Here is a 20044-nt window from a genome sequence, read left to right as displayed (position 1 = left end):
GGGTTTAGTAGAGTGGGTGTGGAGGATGCGTCAGAAATCCTTCATCTTATTTCGGTATACGGGGTGGATGAAGGAAATCTGGGCGTGAGGGTGATCCAAGAAGAGGGGAGTAATGAAGGAGGGAGGTGTAAGGGCAAGGTGGGGAGGGGGGGGGGAAGGGGCGGCTACGCAATACTCAACTGCATATTTTGCCTTCCATTTGAGACTTGGTTTGAGAAAATCGGTTCAGTCATCACCGATGAACCGATGTGACTTTAATTGTGGAATATGCCCGGAATTCCGGACTTCCGGAATCGTCGATAGTGGACAATATATTCAAAGAATGTTTGATTGGCAATCAGTGATCTAGATCTACGATTAGAAGTAATTTGGTGACCATTTCAATAGTTTTTAGCCTCTGAGGTATCCTTACTAACACCCCTGTAACCCCGGAAGCAAGAGTCAGAACCGAATGAAATTCAGCAGCAGTCAATGGCATTACTGTATCTTTCATTTGAAAGTAAGTTCGTAAAAATCGGTAGAGAATTCGTTGTGGAATGGGTGTGATATTAGCTTAGGAACTTGGCGGGTTCCCCGAGGGCGTCATGAACCGTCATAGGTGGCCAATGTGGTCAAAGCTGCTTTGATTGATCATTAGTGATCGAGACCCGCAAACTAGAGTAATGTTACATCAATTTTAATATGTTTTACATCATTTGAACATTATGGTGGTACCAGTTTATATGGGAATTTGCTGTGTGACCGCACTCTTCAACCCGTAACTCCGGAACCGGAAGTCGGATCAACTAAAAATTCAATAGCAGCTTATGGGAGCGTTATACCTTTCAGATGAAACTAAGTTTGCGAAAATCGGTTCAGCCATCTCTGAGAAAATTGTGTGAGTTTAAATGACACACACACACATACACACACACATACATACATACACACACAGACATTTGCCGATCTCGACGAACTGAATCGAATGGTGTATGATACTCGGCCCTCCGGGCCTCGGTTAAAAAGTCGATTTTTACAGTGATTGCATAGCCTTTCTTTATAAGAGAAAGGCAAAACATAAAATGAGTACCAATGAATTTGGTCATCATTTGGATAATCTGTATAAGGAAACACTTTACAATTGAAAGCTGACTTCTATAACAACCTGCCATGTCATAAAGTACACAACAAAAATAAATGTACCGTAAAACGGGGTATCTTTGATCACCGGGGGTTTGATCAAATGAGACGTTCTTCAGTAAAATACGATAAGATGATTCTAACAAAATCATCGAAATAAAAAGAAAACCATATGCTAAACATATCTAGTATCTATCGGCAATGATTATTTCGTCATTTAATGTACATTTTATATACTCAAATTTAAATTGAAAATGACACAACTCTCCTGCATCTTTTTAATTTGTTCAAACAATCCCTCGTATTTTAACGATTTCAATCAACATCAACTGAACTGATCAGTTATTTGGAAACCGTAAATATTTTTGTTCAATAATTCATTTAACATATACGAGAGATTTTTGGTAACTATTTAATTTCTACTATTTTCCTGAAAAAGTTCGATAAATGTCAGCTGTATCCTTCTAGGCAATCTTGCTTTGCTTCGAGACGTCACAATATCAGGTCATAAAATTACTTGCAGATATGCAATTTACACAACATTTCGAGCGTTATTTCTCATTTCGATATACATATACGATATACACGCATAAGAATCAGGCCTTTTTGAATCAACAAAACGTTTAGTTGAATCTAAAACGTGGCGAATGACTGTTTCAAACTGAAATGGGCGTTTTTCGAAAGCATGTATTTGGTTTAGTTTAACAAATACTTCTGTTTACATTTTCAATAGAAACATTGTTGAATCAAAATAAAATTTGTTAGATCTAACTGATCCCTTTGTTAAAAACCAACAGAATCTTTGTTTAATTTCAACTAAATTTGAGTTGTTCTCTCCTTTGGTTGATACAAAAGATTTGTTTTTGTTTCTTCAAACTTGTTTGTTCGGTTAAACTTATCATGATTTTGTTGTTTCAAACGAAATATTTGTTGAAACTACTGAAAAGACAACAAATGAACTAGTTGGTTATTAAACCAACAGTACTGATTGAATCAAACCTGAATCTTGTTTGTCACTATATCAAACGGGAAAATTGGTATTTAAACCCAATTTTTTTTTATTTTTGCTAATTTTTTTCCTGCGTGTTCGATATACAGTTACCCCGAAGAAAAGGAATGAAAATTTGCAATAAAGTAATTTTATTCTTATAGTATAACGAACTAAAATACCCAACAATTTGAACGTATCGAATATATGGGTACTAGTACTTGTTTTAAAAATGCAAACTGTTATACTTACTTGAGTTTAAGAAAGTTATTTGAAAAACTTTAGAAAAAATTATCAATGTTCCCCCGTTTTACGGTAATGTTAACGACGTGTAAACCAATACAGTTGTTAACATGCATTACTTGAATCGAAAAGTTGATTGAAAATTAAGATAAAATCAATGAAAATTATTAGAACATTTAAAACCATGTGCTTATACACATTTATGCATATGATATTACTCATCATACACTTTTCAATCATATAACAATAAATAGAAATCAATTGGCTTTTCAATGATTGAAACTGTAATTTTCAATCAACGTGAAAAATTATAGCAACATTTGTTGAAAAAGCAGTAATAGAAAGATGCAATTTTACATCTATTTTTTGCTTCAAGTAACTGCATGAACATGTAAAATGTAACATTACAAAATATTTTCTTCTGTGTACATATTAAAAAATTACTAATAATAACGGTACAAATTCGTCGCTGTTGTACTGTCTTATCGTCGCTGTTGTGCTATCTTATGACAAGCGCCATTTTGCACATATCGAAAAAAACGATTTATAAAATTTGAGATTGAATATCTTGAAACTTGTAAATGGTGTAAACAGTTCAAAGGAGACAATTGATGCTTCTATCTATTCTGTATTAATCTCTCAAATTTTGCGAAAATCAGTTGACTATGTGGCGAGTTTTTACTATAAATGTAAACGAAAGTCGCGCTCACACGTGTCATAGGTGTGTATTAATGACAAAATTTGTATGGCATATCTAACTCAGTTTACCCCAAAATGGCGTTGGTCATAACATAGCACAACAACGACGTTATGACCAGTATCCAGTATTATGACCATTTGGCACCTTTCGAGAAATTAATTTTTATATTTATTACAAAAGAAATGTACAGGATTCGCTCAAACTTTGAAAACTCATATACCAATCGACTCAGCTCGACAATTTGGGACGTCCGTCCGTACACTAATGTCATGTAATTATCTCAGCAATGGCCGAACCGATCTTAATGAAACTAGTTTCAAATGAAAGGCCTAGTGTTACCATTTGACACTATTATTTATAATTTTGTTTGAATAAAAAATCCGACACGCGAAATGTCACCAACTTCAGACCGTTCGCACAACTATTGCACTGACATCTAGCTGTTTATAAATTGGCTGAATGACAGTTCGGAGTATTATTTACAAGCGTACAAAAGCATTTTGCCAAAAATGAGCATAAAAAAGTAATTTGTGATGGAATTCAAAAGAAGGAATGGTATCACTTGGCCGAAAGCGGTTGAACTCCGAGCATCATGTTTTCTACCGAGAATTTTTTCGAATTGAGCAATTCATAAACCATTCGTTGCTAAGACTTTATTTAAAGTACTTAGAAAAATACGTTCTGTATATCACTTTTTTGTTAGTGGATTGATCATTGATCCGTATACACCAAGGTTTTTTTTACGCGGGGGATACGTACCGTGTAAAAAAATCACGTTAATTGGAAATAAAATGATTGAAATGAATGAAAAGGATAAAACTAATAAAAAATGAATTGAATAAAGATGAATAAATAGAACAAACGAATCAAATAAACAAAACGAATATAACTGATAAGATGAATAAAAAGAAAAACAAAATGAATTGAATTAAGCTATGTTAAAAAGTTATAAAATAATAGAAAAATAAATTGTGTCAAATAAATAATTTGGACGAAATGAATAAATCTGAAAAAATTATCAAATTATTAAAATGAAGAAACATGAAACATTTATAAACTGAAAAAACCGAATAGAATGCTTAGAAGGAAAACAATGAATAAAATAAGTTAATAAATGATATGAATAAAATGCATGAAAAAATAATCTGATCAGAATGAATCCAATGAATGAAACGAATAACATACATTAAATGAATCCAAATGAACAAAATGAATAAAGAGAATGCTGAATGAAATCAATAATTAAAATAAGTTAATAAATGATATGAATAAAATGCATGAAAAAATAATCTGATCAGAATGAATCCAATGAATGAAACGAATAAAATAGATTAAATGAATCCAAATGAACAAAATGAATAAAGAGAATGCTGAATGAAATCAATAATTAAAATGCAAAGATCACATACTTAAAATTAGTCAAATGTTCAAAATTTTGGATAAAGCAAATGAATAAACCGGATTGTACGAATTTGAGAACTATTGTATCAGAAAGTTATGAATTGTTTTCGAAAATCCCATCATCTGAAAAATGGCTATTTAGTATGCAATGAACTTTCCAAAGTTTTCATTCTTTTTTGTTTTTACCTTTTCGTTTTCGTTGTTCTTTTCTTGGCGGCGTCGTTTAATATTATCTGGTGTTTCTACTTTATTCATGGACCTTAATTAGTTATAAGGAAGTTATAAGGAACCTGGAACGTTCAAATTGTTTTGGAATTCAATATTGGATAGTAAAGTAAGACAAGATCACATGTGCTTTCAAACCCTTTAAACAGAGAGCGACAGACGGGGAATGCGATTTGTGAATGGGAAAGGTAGACATTTCAGACTTTTCATTTGCATCGATGTAAATAGTGTGAAGCTATGCTATGTCGATAGCACAAAAGCCAGTCTCTTTTCAGTTATCCTTATAGCTTGTATATTATTTCGTTCGGAATTTTCGTTCAGGAAATATGAATAAATGAGTGCTATACAAACCAATACTTCGAAAAAGAAATGGTTCTAATTTTCAGGATAAGTATTTAATTTGTTGGAAACGCAAGCGGCCAATGAAAGTGGCACTTGACATAATTTTGCTCTTGATGGATGGACATACTTGACATTACAAGTCTTAATTTTCTGCGGATAAATATTTTTCTAGTTACATTGGTTATCAATTGAATTGTACTTAGTATAGAGCAAAAATGGACAACAATAAGTTAGAAGAAACATTGTACTTAGATCCCCCATCGAGAGTGTAATCTTTGGAAGACTTCTTTTCCCGGAGCTAATTCGTAGATATTTTTAGACACTGATCCCTTATTCTTCATAATACTTCATGCCAATACAATGAATATATATTTTCAATAATACATCACAAAAAAAATGTTCTTACTTTTCACATAACATATTTGAGCATATGATTCATTTAAAATTCAATTCAGATACGAAAAGTTTAAATAACGCAATTTTCATCTTCAAACATCCATATTACCCAGTTGGGTTAAATATTTTTCTAGATAGCCATGAATTTTCTTAATTATAGTGTATATAAAAGCTCTGAATAGAACTGAATTAAATTTAAGTTGATGTAGTTTTAGATTTTTGGTCGCCTACCTACCCATAGTTCAACGTTTCGGGAAGATACACCTTTCATCTTGATGCTGTGAACATTTGAAAACAGTTTTAGTTTTGTCACAATTCAATCATTTTGCAAATTTTCTCATGACTACAAATGTTTTATTTACCAGATAGAATGTAATATTAAGCTTGTTTTCTTCTACACAAAAATGAAAAAAAAACTATTTACAGAGTAACGGCAGACAAAAATAGTATTGTTTTCTCAAACCTCAACAATTACATCGCACACGTGATTGAACATAAATATTTCAGATTATCAGAAGATCTTATCGAACAACTTAGAAATGGATAGAGAAGCAGCAAGAAAGATTTGAGTCGTGACAGTTACCACGAACACGAAGGAACGGAGGTAGAGAGAGAGAGAGAAAAGAGAGAGAGAGAGAGAGAGAGAGAGAGAGAGAAGAGAGAGAGAGAGAAAGAAAGAGCAAGAGAGAGAAAGTAAGAGAGAGAAAGAGAGAGAGAGAGAGAGAGAGAGAGAGAGAAAAGAGAGAGAGAGAGAGAGAGAGAGAGAGAGAGGGAGAGAGATGAGAGTAAGTGAGAGTGAGATACAAAATACAGCTGCTCTCGCTGATCCTACGACTATAATTATATGAGAAATCTTTTATCTCACTACTAGGTTGATTACTTGGTGATCTATGAATTAATATACCCCCCATCATCTACCTTACGGTTGAACGCAACGCCTTATTCAAGGGATAAATACATAAACTCTAGAAAAAATTTCACTATGAGGTCAACTTACAAATTATTTTGTCTTTGAAGAAAACTTACATATTAATTTTTGAGAAATAATTTATATATTATTGAGGTAATTCACAGAACGTTTTTAGAAACGAATTCCTTGAATCACGTAGATGCGTTTCCATACCCCAATATTCAAAATCGGTTTAGTTTAGCCTCTAAAACATCAGTAAAGCCATATTCTGTATGTAACGGTCTCATTTTTAGATAGTGGAAAGTGGTAAGCGAGGAATAAAAATACAAAATGTTTTATATCTTCGCCGCTCGTGAACGGATTTTGGCAATCTATAGCTTGTTAGAAAGGTATTTTCATAAGCTTTCTAACTAGTTTGCGCAATGCTGTCACCTTGTTGCAAAGTTATTCACTTTGTTTTGACAAAATCAACAATATCTCGGAAAGCAAACAACATATCGAAAAACAAAAATAATGGTATCAAATAGTCACGTTAGTCCTTTCATTTGACACTAGTTTCATTAAGATGGGTTCAGCCATTGCTGAGATAATTACATGACATTTTGTACATACATACACACATACACACATACAGACATTGTCTCAATTTGTCGAGCTGAGTCGATTGGTATATGAAACTCGGGCCTCGCAAAACGTTTTTAAAGCTTGAGCGAATCCTATACCTTTCTTTTGTAAGAAATGTAAAAAATCGTATAATGGTATCTTTCGCTCTATAATGTAAAAATGTGAATTAAAGGTACATTGATTGAAATAGTAACAAACATGACAAACAATGTTCCATAAATACCTCCTCGCCTCAATGCGACTGCACGCTCCGCCAAATAGATCTTTGCCACACACATCCAAAGCCAACTAGGGCCACCATTTGTACACCTTGTTTCTTAAAATTGATGTGCTTTGTGTGTTTCAAACAGCCTGAATAATTCAAAACCGACCGAACCGAACAAACTGTATCTTTGAAATCAACGGTTTAGATGCTATTGATTTTGAGCACGAAAACGATCTTTTAAAACACTGTACGCTGAAATATGACACCGAGCAACGTAGGTAAATGCATAAGATCACATAAAACGTATTGCTTAGCTTCGACGCGATGTGCTCCTAGTCGGCGTTCCAATATATTAAATTTCCAGAAGTTCTCTAATTCCAGTTTGTATTTGGGTATGTCAAATATGCTCGTTCATTACCTATTCGAAATAGTGATGTGGGTTGACAACTTCGAACCGGAAGGATAGCGGTGGAGTCGTGTTCAATAATCCCAAAACAGGAATTTGGCGATCTCGTATATTAGCGTATCTACGTGCGAAGGACAGTGTTTTCAATGAGCAATGAAATAAAATTCAACATATGACAATTATTAGCAGAATTCTATCATTATCGCGTTTAGAAGTGCCAGTAAGTACCTCTTCTATAAACAGAATCTTTCAGGGTATTCAATTACTTCCAATCAGCGGTTGGAATATGCGATCATTATCACGCCAAGCAGTTTACCGCTCATCCTTTTCTTTTTTTTTTTGATTGGTGGAAACTCAATTTTTCACAAATCTACAAATTGTCTACTCATTCGTGTGATTTTCTTTGGCAGCATTTGTTATTTTTAGACAGCAACAAACGTTGTAGGGTAATTTGCCTATTATGGCAGTAGAACCTATTGTTACCCTATTTCGTACCTCTTCAATTCAACCCGCTTGGCTTCCGGCCAAAAATTCATGTCGTAGAAGGCGCATGAAAACATACGTACCTAAATCAAGATTTTTGGTGATATCCAGCGAGAATCGAAATATAGAGTTAGACAGAATAATTCTACGTCACTACCTTTGTAATAACAATTTACCAGTCCGCATTCAGAAATTAAACAGCTTTCCTACTAAATAATTAACTACATAAACTCATCCGAATCATGGTCAACAATCTCTGATGCCCTTTCAAAACAAATAAATGATGCAATCTTACACTCACAGCAGTGCAAAATCTACAAAAATGTCCTTTCTGTCAGCTGCCGGTTTTATGCTTCTCCTGTAGGCCCACCTCCGTAAGAGCAGTTCTCACTGAAAGCAGCAGATCAAGGTGAGGGCCGGATCTTCAGAGCTTTTTTTGTGTTTCTTTCTGCGGTTGTGTTGCGTCCTGCCATACGCATGTTGCTATAGGGAACCATCGGCAGGTACTAAGCTAAAAGAGACGACGGATAATTATCCATCTGCGAAAGCTGAACTAGTTCTGTAATAAGAATAAAGAGGTTGATAATCGACTTTGACTTTTCGCGCATGCTTTACACCACGCATGGGCTTGTCTGGGATACTTGAACTTCAAAGACAATCCGGAATATTTATAGATAGCATAGACGCGAATAATATGTGAGATATGTAGCAAGGTTGTTGCGGCCAGGCCGAAGAGTTAATTTAGCCATTGTTTCGTGTTTCTCTAAGCTACTGGTTTGCAGGTTGGTGCTTTCAACCGGTTTACAGATAAGGGAAGTCTAGAGAGATGTTCTGATCCCACCCTTTTTTCCATCCTGTCTGACGCATGTTTATACGCTTTAGTACGTATGTGCTCGCAAATACCAGAGAAGCCGGTTCCGATCAGGCGGAATACCTAGTTGCACAAAAAATCACGTTTAAAGACTACTTTTATTGTATCAGGTTCAATTTTTTTTCCGCTACTAAAATTGATATCGCCAAAAGTATGCTGAAGAACAAGAACGTTGTCGACGTGAAAATAAATGTCTCGAAGGATGCCAAGCCGGTATGATGGAACAAATAGGACAGCAGTATAAATAGTCCAGTAATTCGACTCTCAAGGCATCAATCGTGTTCAATCCTCCGCAAAAGCGAGTACTGGTATACCAGCAGCGCTAACGTTTAAAGTATTATCAAATATGAAAGTGTTTATCGTGGTCTCATCTCTGCTGGCTGTTGCCACTGCTGCTCCATCGGTGTTAACGCAGCAGGTTTACGCTACCATCCCAGCTACGACATACATCGCTGCCCCAGCGGAAGTGACCAGCCAATTTCACGCACAGGATGAACTAGGTCAATACTCATATGGATATAGTGGAGGACTTTCCGCGAAGACGGAGACCAAGTCTCTGGATGGAGTGACTCGTGGATCGTACACATTCCTGGATGCTGACAACAAAGTGCAAACCGTTAGCTATACCGCTGATGCCGCTAATGGTTTCCGCGCCGAGGCCAGTAACTTGCCAGTTGCTCCAGTTGAGACCCGAGCTGCTCCTGAACCAGTCCAGGATACTCCCGAAGTCGCCCAAGCTAAGGTTGAACATTTGGCCGCTGTTGAGGAAGTGAAAGCACGTAATAGCGCTGCTGATGAGGCAGATGCCGCAGAACCAGCCTCCGTTGTTGTGAACTCTGCCCCGGTTGCCGCTATTACTCCAATCACCACCTACAACGCTGCCGTCCCAACTATTGCCTACGCTCCTGCATCTGGTTTCTCCTACTCCACTTCTACTGTTTCCCTGAAACCACAACCTGTGGCCATTTCCACATATGCTGCCCCAATTGCAGCACCAACTGTTGAGGTCAAAGCTCCAGCATCCTTTGCCTATTCCACATACACCCACAACATCCCTACTGCCGCTATTCAGTACAGTGCTGCCCCAGTCACCACTTACGCTGTGAACGTGCCAGCTCCATCGTACGCCTACGCCTACAGTGCACCTGCCTACTATACCTCGGCCAACTTCGCTCCATTGATCGTGAATGCTCGTTCTGCTCCCGTCGCCGTGCCAGAACCTGTTCAGGATACTCCCGAAGTTGCCCAAGCTAAGGCCGAACATCTGCAGGCTGTGGCCGAAGCCAAGGCTCGCAACCTACAGTAAACACAAATATACGCGCACACCGGTGGTCTCAAGTAGACCTCAACGGAGAACGACCTACCAGTAACGCAATCTAGCTCACCGGAAATAAAACTGCAAAACTATTGTAAAAATGTACAATTTCGAAATAACTGCAACACTTTAGCTTATATATGGAATGTAAATTATGCAATCGTTAAAAAGGACGCACCTGTGCTGAAAAACGCAAATAAAATAATAAAAAAAAACAAATGGATGTCAAATACAAATACGTTTTTCGTTATTTCATTCACATATTGTATCTACCGATGCATAGAGCTTCAAAACAACGTTTTGGGGTACTTAATAATTCAAGTCAAAACTGTCCGTATAAGCGAGTTTACATATTCCACATTGTCTGGCAATATTACATTTTTTTAATTTATCATTGTATGCTATGGAAAATTTAACTTTTGAACCGAAAGAGATAGAGCTTGATCGTCTTCGACAAAGCTGTAGAGAAGAGTATCTTTTATAAATAATTTGTAACATAATTACAATTTTTACCCTTAGTGAAGTTATGCGGGTTCAAAAACAGGCAAGAATAAAATCAAGATCAGCCATAACTCTTTACAAAATAATCACGGCTATTTGAACTCTTCGGGAAAGTTGCGTTTTGCAATGATAAAAAACACCTTCAAACATTGCACTATGGTCCCGAAGCTGCGTTTAGGAAGACAAAACTCTTTGCGCCCAAACCGTTGAATTTAGATATACTATGTCTTCGGCAAACTTTCCTAGAACTTTCTTGCCGATTTTTTTAAATTAGTTTAATTAGGGTGGTCCTTGTAGTTAGAGTGTTCAAATTATGATTTTTTAGATGTGTAAAATTCAGCTACATAATGTTCTACAACGTTATAAATCAATCAAATTGAAACAAGATTTCTGAAGAAACAATATGGCTATCTCTAAATATTTAAGGTAAGGTCTTTTTATGTGTTAATTTCTCGCAAATACTTTGTTCAAGAGATTTTCAGAGCTTTGAGAAATGCATATTTTTGCTGAAGCTATGAAGTTTCTATCTCTTTTGTTGGTGTAGTTACAGGCGATTTTCATCACAAAAATGTTTTTTTTTCAAAGCTATATATCTTCCAAGATTGCAAATAGATTTTCAATCTGTTAATTTCATTTGAAAGATGCTAACTTTTTTAGTTTTTAGTTTAAAAAAAACTGCGGAAGCGTTATTTCTGTAAAAAATTAATTATTTTTTGAAAATTGTATGTTTTTCAACAAAAAACCTGTATAACTTTTCAAATAGACGAGATAATAACTTTTTTTCAGTAAAAATATGCACCATATAAAGTTCTAAAAGAGCTGTGAACAAAGTATTTACGATAAATGCATGTACGAAATGGTAAATGACAAATAGTGATTTTAGGGGTCACGTTCTCATCGTTCAATCTCTTACGGTCAACCAACAGAGAAATAGTTGATTTGTATGATAATGCTGAAAGCCACCGGCAATTCTGTTGAATATGTGTCACTTTTTGAAAGAACAGTCTTCCGTACATCTAAATGATTGCGTGGATTTACAGTACACAGTGGGACGAGCCCGGACTTAAGTCCATATATGAAGGTTATGCGATATTCTCACTAGTATTTTTCTCGTATCAGATGAGCCATCAGAGACATTTTCGCGAGATTTTAGGTGATTTGAATGCAAAATGAAATTTTGACAGCTTTTTGAAGGGCATAACTCAAGTGTTTTTGCTGTATTTGACCATAGGAACTACATAGGTTATTCTCGTTTTTCAAAGAAACGGTTGATTTTATGAATTGCATTACTTCACCAAAATTATCCGTGTGATAAAATTACATCGTAAAATTGCCAAAAATAAGTCACTAGTTGGTTTAGTTAGTGTTTAGATAACTGTTTGTCATGATTTTTTATTGAATTCGAACTTCTAAAGCGATAACAACAACGACGCCCGTAAATGCCCGCGATCACACTATGCTCATTCGAAAGATTTTCATTTTCTCTTTAAAATGAGCCTATGCTAGTTTTGCGAAAACTTGCGATAAGCAGTCAAAATTTGAAAAAACTGTGAATGGAGACGCATGGTTATTACTGATATTTAATTTGAATATTCACTTTATGACTAGAATAATGACACTAATTTATGCACAACTTTCAAATAGCATTTAGAGCATGATCTACAAGGGTTTTACTAGTGATCAAGAGTAAGGAGCCGAATGGGAAGTATGGTTTTTAAGTGGTAAAGGAATTAAGAATGTTTAAAATTCAGTAAATATTTTCAACCATTTGAAATCTGTCATAAAATGTTTCATGAACTATTTTTGCTAACTTACGCAATAACTGTCAAATTGAGTGAACACAGTTCTAGTCATTTGGTGAGACTATTTTTTCCGAGTTTGCATAGCGCTGATATAGCTTAAGGGTATGCGATATTATCCTAATAAAATAAGACCATTTCAAACTGAACCATATACGCGAAAAAAGGATTTATTTTAATTTAAGGTATGAAATAAGCAATCTAAGCAACTTAAAACACACCTGCGAAAACAAAATCGTTAACCATCTTGTTGATTAGTGAATGTAAATCAATATTCCACTAAGACGCTCAAAATGTTTATTTTGAAAATGAAAAAAAATGTAGTTTTCATGCCAAGTAACTAATGAATTAAACGTTTCAAAACTAGTCGATCACATCTTATTTGATCCCTAAAAATAATAGTCATTTCTAAAGCCACATAATGAGAATCAATTCGTTTCAATACGGATAAATTAATAAGTTCCAAAATTACAATTGAAAGAAATCTTCATAAAAGACAAAATATTTACTTTTGAGCCACTCTAATGAGTAGTAAAGTTAATTTCTATTTTCTACAACCAACATAGGAATTCAGCGCACAAAAATGTCTTTAAAATTTTTTTGAACCTTCACAACAAAATAATTATTTTTGAGCCACCCTAATGTATAATGATTTTTTTTTTTTGCAAATGTTAATATCAAAAACGATTTAGCACACGAAAATTAACATACACAAATTTTAAGAACGATCTAGAAAAAAAATTTTTTTTTGAGACACCCTAATGAATAGTAAATGTTCATTTTTGAAATGTTTTAATATCGAAAACGAATTCAGCGTACCAAAATTACATAAAAACGTCCTATATGAACCGACACGGAAAAGTTTGGACTTTAGTCCACCTTTTGTTCTAAGTCGTGCCACTGTGCAGTAGTGTCAATTGCCAACTATCATTAAATCTAAATGGGCCAACAAAAGTTATCTATGCCCACTCAAGTTAATCCGTTTTAGTTCTAACCTGTGCTCAAAACGAGTGCTAGAAAGAAAATGCTTTTGTTCATGTCTTGTTTTCTTAAAATGAAAGCTTGAAATGAGTTTGTTATTCATAGCAGCGGAAATTATTGTATACTTTTCCAATATTTTTGCAATGTTTGTAGTATAAATTAAATATCGATTATAATGATGGCTGTCGAGTGTCAGCAAGTTAAGGTAAGGTTCTCAATTCTTTGTTACTTCGAAACAAATGAATGTAACAGGTCTGAAAATCGCTAACCGCAAACTGGCAAAATAACCCATAAAGCATAATTCCATAGCATTTCTATAATGCATGTTGATAGTACTTGCTTTATTGGCCATGTAATAGATAACTTTTATTTAGAATTTACCATAGTACTATTAACACTATTATAAACTCAAAAAGTGACACATAACCAATAGTATTCCCGTGACTTTCGGCATTATGACACATATTGACTATTTCTCAATTGATTTTCTTTTGTTATTTCATACATTGATTTATCGTAAATACTTTGTTTGCAGCACTTTTAGAACTTTGTATGGCACATTTTTTTGCTGAAGTAACAAAGTTATTAACTCGTCTATTTGAAAAGTTATGAACGATTTTTGTTTAAAAATGCACCATTTTTGAAAATTAATTTGATTAAGCTGGGGCAAATCCGACCTAGTAAATGGTTTTGGCTGTAAAATGCTCATTTTACATCGGATCGTTTTATATAGGGTGATGAGCCTATTTGCGCCATGTTTCTATTATCACGCTACCTATATGAAGCCGTTGGTTAGAGCAGTGTCCGCCATCTTTGTTCAACGCATTGAGCCAAATGGTAGCGCAACAATAGGGGCACTCGATTTGAGGTTTTGTTGCGCTCAAACAGGAGAATTTAACTGTTTTCAACGCATTTGTGTTATTAAATTGGTTCTTAACAACGAAGCAAAGCTGTTGATGTCAATTTTAACGCATTCCATTGATTGTAGGGTAAGAAATTAACGAATTAGTGAGGCACCTTGCTTAGTATGGTGAAAATAGGCACTTTACCCTACCAAATTAAAGGTTAGACATCTGCGCAACTTTCAATACATAGCATTTTATTCACATTTTGGGAAAATTTTGCGATACAAGCGGTTTACGAAAAAGTTCAATTTTGCTGTTTTCAAAACAGGTGGAGCAAATCCGACCGCCTAAGTAATGTCAAAATCACGAGCAGTAGCACGTAAAGATATTCCCATTTGCACCGGAGCAATTGCTCGACGAATTCGGTTGGTAAATGACTGGGCAGTCCGTAATATAGACGTAATATAACTGTGGTTCGCCACAGTGGTCCTTAGCCTCTTGTCGAGTAACTGCTATCCCTACCTCACCGCGGTGCCAGCTAGGGTACGAGTAACCATAGGAAAGATCGGGTAACCAACCCCGGTGGGACCATAGTCGTATGCTGACAGGGAAGGGGGCCTCCTCTTTTCGGAGGGTGAGTCCACCCGAGCGTCTTTTGCCCATGTTAGGGGCGGCTCAAAACAGCGTCTGTTATCCATGTTAGGGGCGGCTGATTATCGTCCTCGTGTCAGCGTGGGACTCTAAATAGAACTGACATGATGGTCCTCCGGAGAGACAGGGGGTTAGGGAAGGCCCAACAAGCCGCCCTCGAAAACTAACCGTTACGAACAATGCAGAAGAAAATACGAATCGGAACAATCGGCAAAGACCTACGCGACGAAATAAGGACTGCGATTGGAATACTCGGAACATGGAACTGCAGGTCACTCTGCTTTCCAGATTTCGACAGGATAATCTACGACGAACTCCAACCACGCAACTTTGTGGCACCATTGGGAACCGGCTTTGTAGTGCTGGGTAGGATGCGTCAACGCGTGATTGTATGGACTCCGATAAACGCAAGGATGTGTAAGTTGAGGATCAAAGGCCGTTTCTTCAACTACAGCATCGTCAACGTACACTGCCCACACGATGGGAGCCTCGACGACGAGAAGGAAGCGTTCTATGCGAAGCTGGAGGAGGTGTACGACGTCGCAACGCAACGGGACGTGAAAATCATCATCGGTGATATGAACGCTCAGGTAGGACGGGAGGTAATGTTTATACCGGTAATCGGGCCAAACAGCTTGCACACCGAATCGAATGACAACGGCCAACGATGCGTGAACTTCGCAGCCTCCCGTGGCATGGTAGTTCGAAGTACCTTCTTCCCCCGCAAAGATATCCACAAAGCCACCTGGAGATCACCTGACCAACGCACCCAAAACCAAATCGATCACGACGGGCGATTCTTCTCTGATATCACCAACGTTCGTACCTACCGCAGTACGAATATAGATTCGGACCATTACCTAGTTGCAGTATGCATGTGCTCAAAACTCTCAACGGTGTACAACACTCGTCGTAGTCGGACGCCAAGGCCCAACATCGCGCAACTTCGGGACGCCGGGGTTGCCCAAGAGTACGCACAGCGGCTGGAATCAGCACTACCCACCGAAGAACAGCTGGGCGCAACTACTCTTGAAGATGGCTGGAGGGAGTTCCATTCCGCCATAGGAAGTACTGCTATAGCGGCACTAGGTACAGCGATCCCGAGTCGAGGAAACGACTGGTTCGATGACGAATGTAAGCAGTTAATAGAGAAGAATGCAGCACGGGCAAGGATGCTGCAGCACGGAACAAGACAGAATGTGGAGCGATACAAACAAGCACGGAACAGGCAAGCCTCGGTCCGCTGGAAAAAGAAGCGCCAACAGGAGGAACGAGATCGCGAAGCGATGGAACAACTGTACCGCGTAAACGACACCTGGAAGTTCTACGAGAAGCTGAACAATTTGGGCAAAGACTACGTTCTGCAAGCCGATATGTGCAGGGACTTAGACGGCAACTTTCATACAAACGAGTGTGAGGTGATTGAGAGGTGGAAGCAGTACTATGACGAGCACCTCAACGATGAAGCAGCAGAGGACGAAGGCGGTACACAGTGGCGGATTTCCCTAAAAACCTGGCCAAAAGTCGAAAATGGTTTTGATTGACCTGCAAAGGTACATACCACGGTTTTTTGAGCCGTAGATTACGATTTTGATGTCAGATTTTCAAAATTCCTAATGGCGGCTACAAAATGGCCGACATTTTAATCTAAATATAAGCAAATTTTCATGAATGAAGATTTAATGGTTCCAATGTATGCCAATAACGTTTATAATGCATCGAATTTTAAATTGTGTGTAGTTAAATGATAGAATTTGTTGATTTGCACGCATTAAGATATTTGGGTGTCTAGATGATGTAGGTATTGTGAGAATTGATTTTATTAGTCATTTCTAACGATGTATTGTGAAATATTATATAACATAGCTTCAAAACTTTTTAACTCTGTACGATTATTACTCAAATACTGTCCGATGCACATATTTCTCAAAGAATGAAAAATAGTATTTTTCTAAATTATAGAAAAAAGCCGATTCTGCGACGAAATGTATGGAATGAAAATTGACAACAAGTTTGCATGCAAATTTCAGTGACTAAAAAATGAATATAACAAAAATATGAATACAAGTGAAATTCACTAAGATTTATAGTTTTATTTCAATTTTTAGACCGAGGTTTTGTCCAAAGTCCATTATTATGATGAAGCATCCATATAAATTCATGCGTTATACTTGGTCAGAACATGCTTGTACTGCTTCCTGGTATAGTTTTGAGCAACCACGTTTTGTTGTTATGCTTGCTGACATACTACGACTGACAACCTTCTCACAAACAAATTCGCCAAGCTGGAGTGTACGCCAAAGTGAACTTTATGGCCAAACCACGGCTGGAGATCCCAGTATTCTTTTGTACTACTTTACTGATTTTCGTTCGTAGTATCCAGTCATATATTTCACCTGTAGATTTGTTCTGCTTTGCATGATCAAACGTCATAGTTTCCCGGTAACGTTTAGGCATGATATTCATAATCGATTTTTGAAATTTATATCCTTTGGCCATCACTTCTGTTGACCTCGTTGGTTTGCAATAGGATCGACCAAAATTATTTGCGTCTTTTGCGTGTCACTTTTGATAACTTTTGAACATGTTCATGAAACTCGAGGAAATTTTCCCCACTAAATATACAATTCTTCCTGATCAAAATGCAGTATTGTGCGACTCGCAATGACAACAGCAGTAATTAAAAGTATGAGTCCAAATTTTAAACTGAAAATCTTATAATCCGACCTCGTCCCACTTAATCAAAGATTACTCAAAAACGGGCAAATTCGGACAAGAATTCTATAATGTTACAAATGGAGAATCGTTCACGGAACACAAATTGCTTTGAAACATATTGGACATACGTGGACAAAAAAAGTATTTCAATAATTTGGCAAAAATGTGTGATGAAACTGACAGCTACAAAAGCGTGAAAGTTATTGACATTTCCTATAAACAAACAAAATAATATCTTTTAACATCAATACATATAAATAAAGTACATACTGTCAGCATAACTTTTCATTATTCTATAATCGAAATCGGCACTTTTATCAAAGTCCAGCTAAACTTGAATAACATTGATATTTCGAGCGCTTGATAAAAAAATGTGAACAAAACGCGATAGTTTAACCTGTTTGGATGTGCCAACACCTCAAATATGGAAATTTTGGAGCGTTTCACTTAAAATAGCATGCGGCAGCACCATCTGAAGGACAATATATGTACTAGAACCCAAAGTACGACCATAAAATTTTCGACTTTTGGCCAGGTTTTTGGGCAAATCCGCCACTGTGCGGTATGGCAACGGATCTTGGAGCACGCGCAGAAGACGATAGGCTGCCGGCCACTGATCACCAAGAAGTCAAGGAGGAGATCGGTCGGCTGAAAAACAACAAAGCTGCTGGAGTAGATCAACTACCCAGCGAGTTATTAAAATACGGTGGTGAAACACTGGACAGTGCTCTTTCTGGGTAATCGCCAAAATTTGGGAGGAGGAGACTACAAAATGTACCGTGCACAAAATTTCATGCGCGCGTTCAACCTCAAACATGCTTTGCCTTTGTGTACAGGTTCGCATCGAACACCGAGCCCAAGCGAACGATGTGCAAACTTAGGTTTAAACACCATGTGCGTACATAAGAAAGGCACACACAAAATAGAATGAGTCAATGCTAGTGATGATGGGCGAGAGAAAGCTAGTATCAAGAACCTGTGTGTACGAACACCGCGTACGTACACGGGGTTCGGTTGTGCAGACGAACATGTGCTCGTGTTTTGGTACGCATTAACGCGTTCGAGTTTGCACACGAAATGATGGTGTAGGATGAGCACAGAACTAGAGCGAACATGGTGTTCGATGTTTATTTGGGAAGACTGTGCACGAGTACGGTTTTCCTGATAAACTCACACGATTAGTCAAAGCGACGATGGATCGGGTGATGTGCGTTGTTCGAGTATCAGGGACACTCTCGATAGAAAGTGTAATAAGCGGGGATAGATACGAATGACACGATCTTCAGGAAGTCCGTCCAGTTTCTTGGCCTCGCCGACAACATTGACATATTGGCACGGAACTTTGAGGCGATCTCGGAAACGTGCATCAGACTGAAGGCTGAAGCCAACAGGATTGGACTTGCCATCAACGTTTCGAAGACAAAATACATGAGAGGAAGAGGTTCTGGAGACGACAATGTGACCCTCCCATCCCGAGTTCGGATTTACGGTGACGAAATCGAGATGGTCGACGAATTCGTGTATTTGGGCTCATTGGTAACCGCCGACAATGATACCAGCAGAGAAATTCAGAGACGGATCTTGGCGGGAAATCGTGCCTACTTTGGACTCCGGAGGACGCTCCGATTGAACAAAATTCGCCGCCACACGAAGTTGATTATCTACAAGACGCTGATTAGACCGGTGTTCCTCTACAACCACGAGACCAGGACTATGCTCGTGGAGGACCAACGCGCCCTTGGAGTTTTCGAACGAAAGGTGTTGCGTACCATCTATGGTGGCGTGCAGATGGAAGACGGAATGTGGCGCAGGTGAATGAACCATGAGTTGCATCAGCTGCTGGAAAAATCGTCCATCGCGCATACCGCAAAAATAGGACGTTTGCGGTGGGCTGGAGACGTTGTAAGAATGTCGAACGACGACCCGGTGAAGATGATTCATGAGGGCGACCCTACAGGAACAAGAAGACGGGGCGCACAGCAAGCACGGTGGATCGACCTGATATAGGACGACCTGCGGACCCGTCGAAGACTGCGAGGCTGGCGACAAGCAGCAATGGACCGAGTGGAATGGAGACAGCTCCTGCATACAGCAAGAGACAACAAGGCTCTAGCCTGAACGGTAAGGTAAGGTAATAGCTCGACGAATACAGCATTTATCACGTTTTTTGTCTTTCATTTGTAATTATGAACCATTATACAAAAATGACAATTTGATAAATAAACATTTTCTTAGCAAAAAAAGCTGTCGGATTTACCCCACTATTTGGAGGTCGGATTTTACCCACCGCGTCATTTTTCATTACAAAGCAAGTAAAATAA

The 20044-nt window shown here is 37.5% G+C and overlaps 1 protein-coding gene across 1 annotated transcript; it reads left to right on the top strand.

Annotated features, from left to right (window-relative positions):
* The first annotated feature begins 9134 nt into the window (after positions 1-9134).
* LOC131691924 (cuticle protein 19.8-like) lies at positions 9135-10464 on the top strand. Its single transcript, XM_058978685.1, has one exon. It carries the CDS (start codon positions 9260-9262, stop codon positions 10217-10219), a length of 960 nt encoding a protein of 319 aa, XP_058834668.1. The 5' UTR covers positions 9135-9259; the 3' UTR covers positions 10220-10464.
* Positions 10465-20044: the final 9580 nt, after the last annotated feature.

Source organism: Topomyia yanbarensis, chromosome 3, assembly GCF_030247195.1.
Source record: "Topomyia yanbarensis strain Yona2022 chromosome 3, ASM3024719v1, whole genome shotgun sequence".
Lineage (NCBI taxonomy): Eukaryota > Metazoa > Arthropoda > Insecta > Diptera > Culicidae > Topomyia > Topomyia yanbarensis.
The sequence above is the reverse complement of the archived record's forward strand: the minus strand, read 5'-3'. Positions and strand labels throughout refer to the sequence as shown.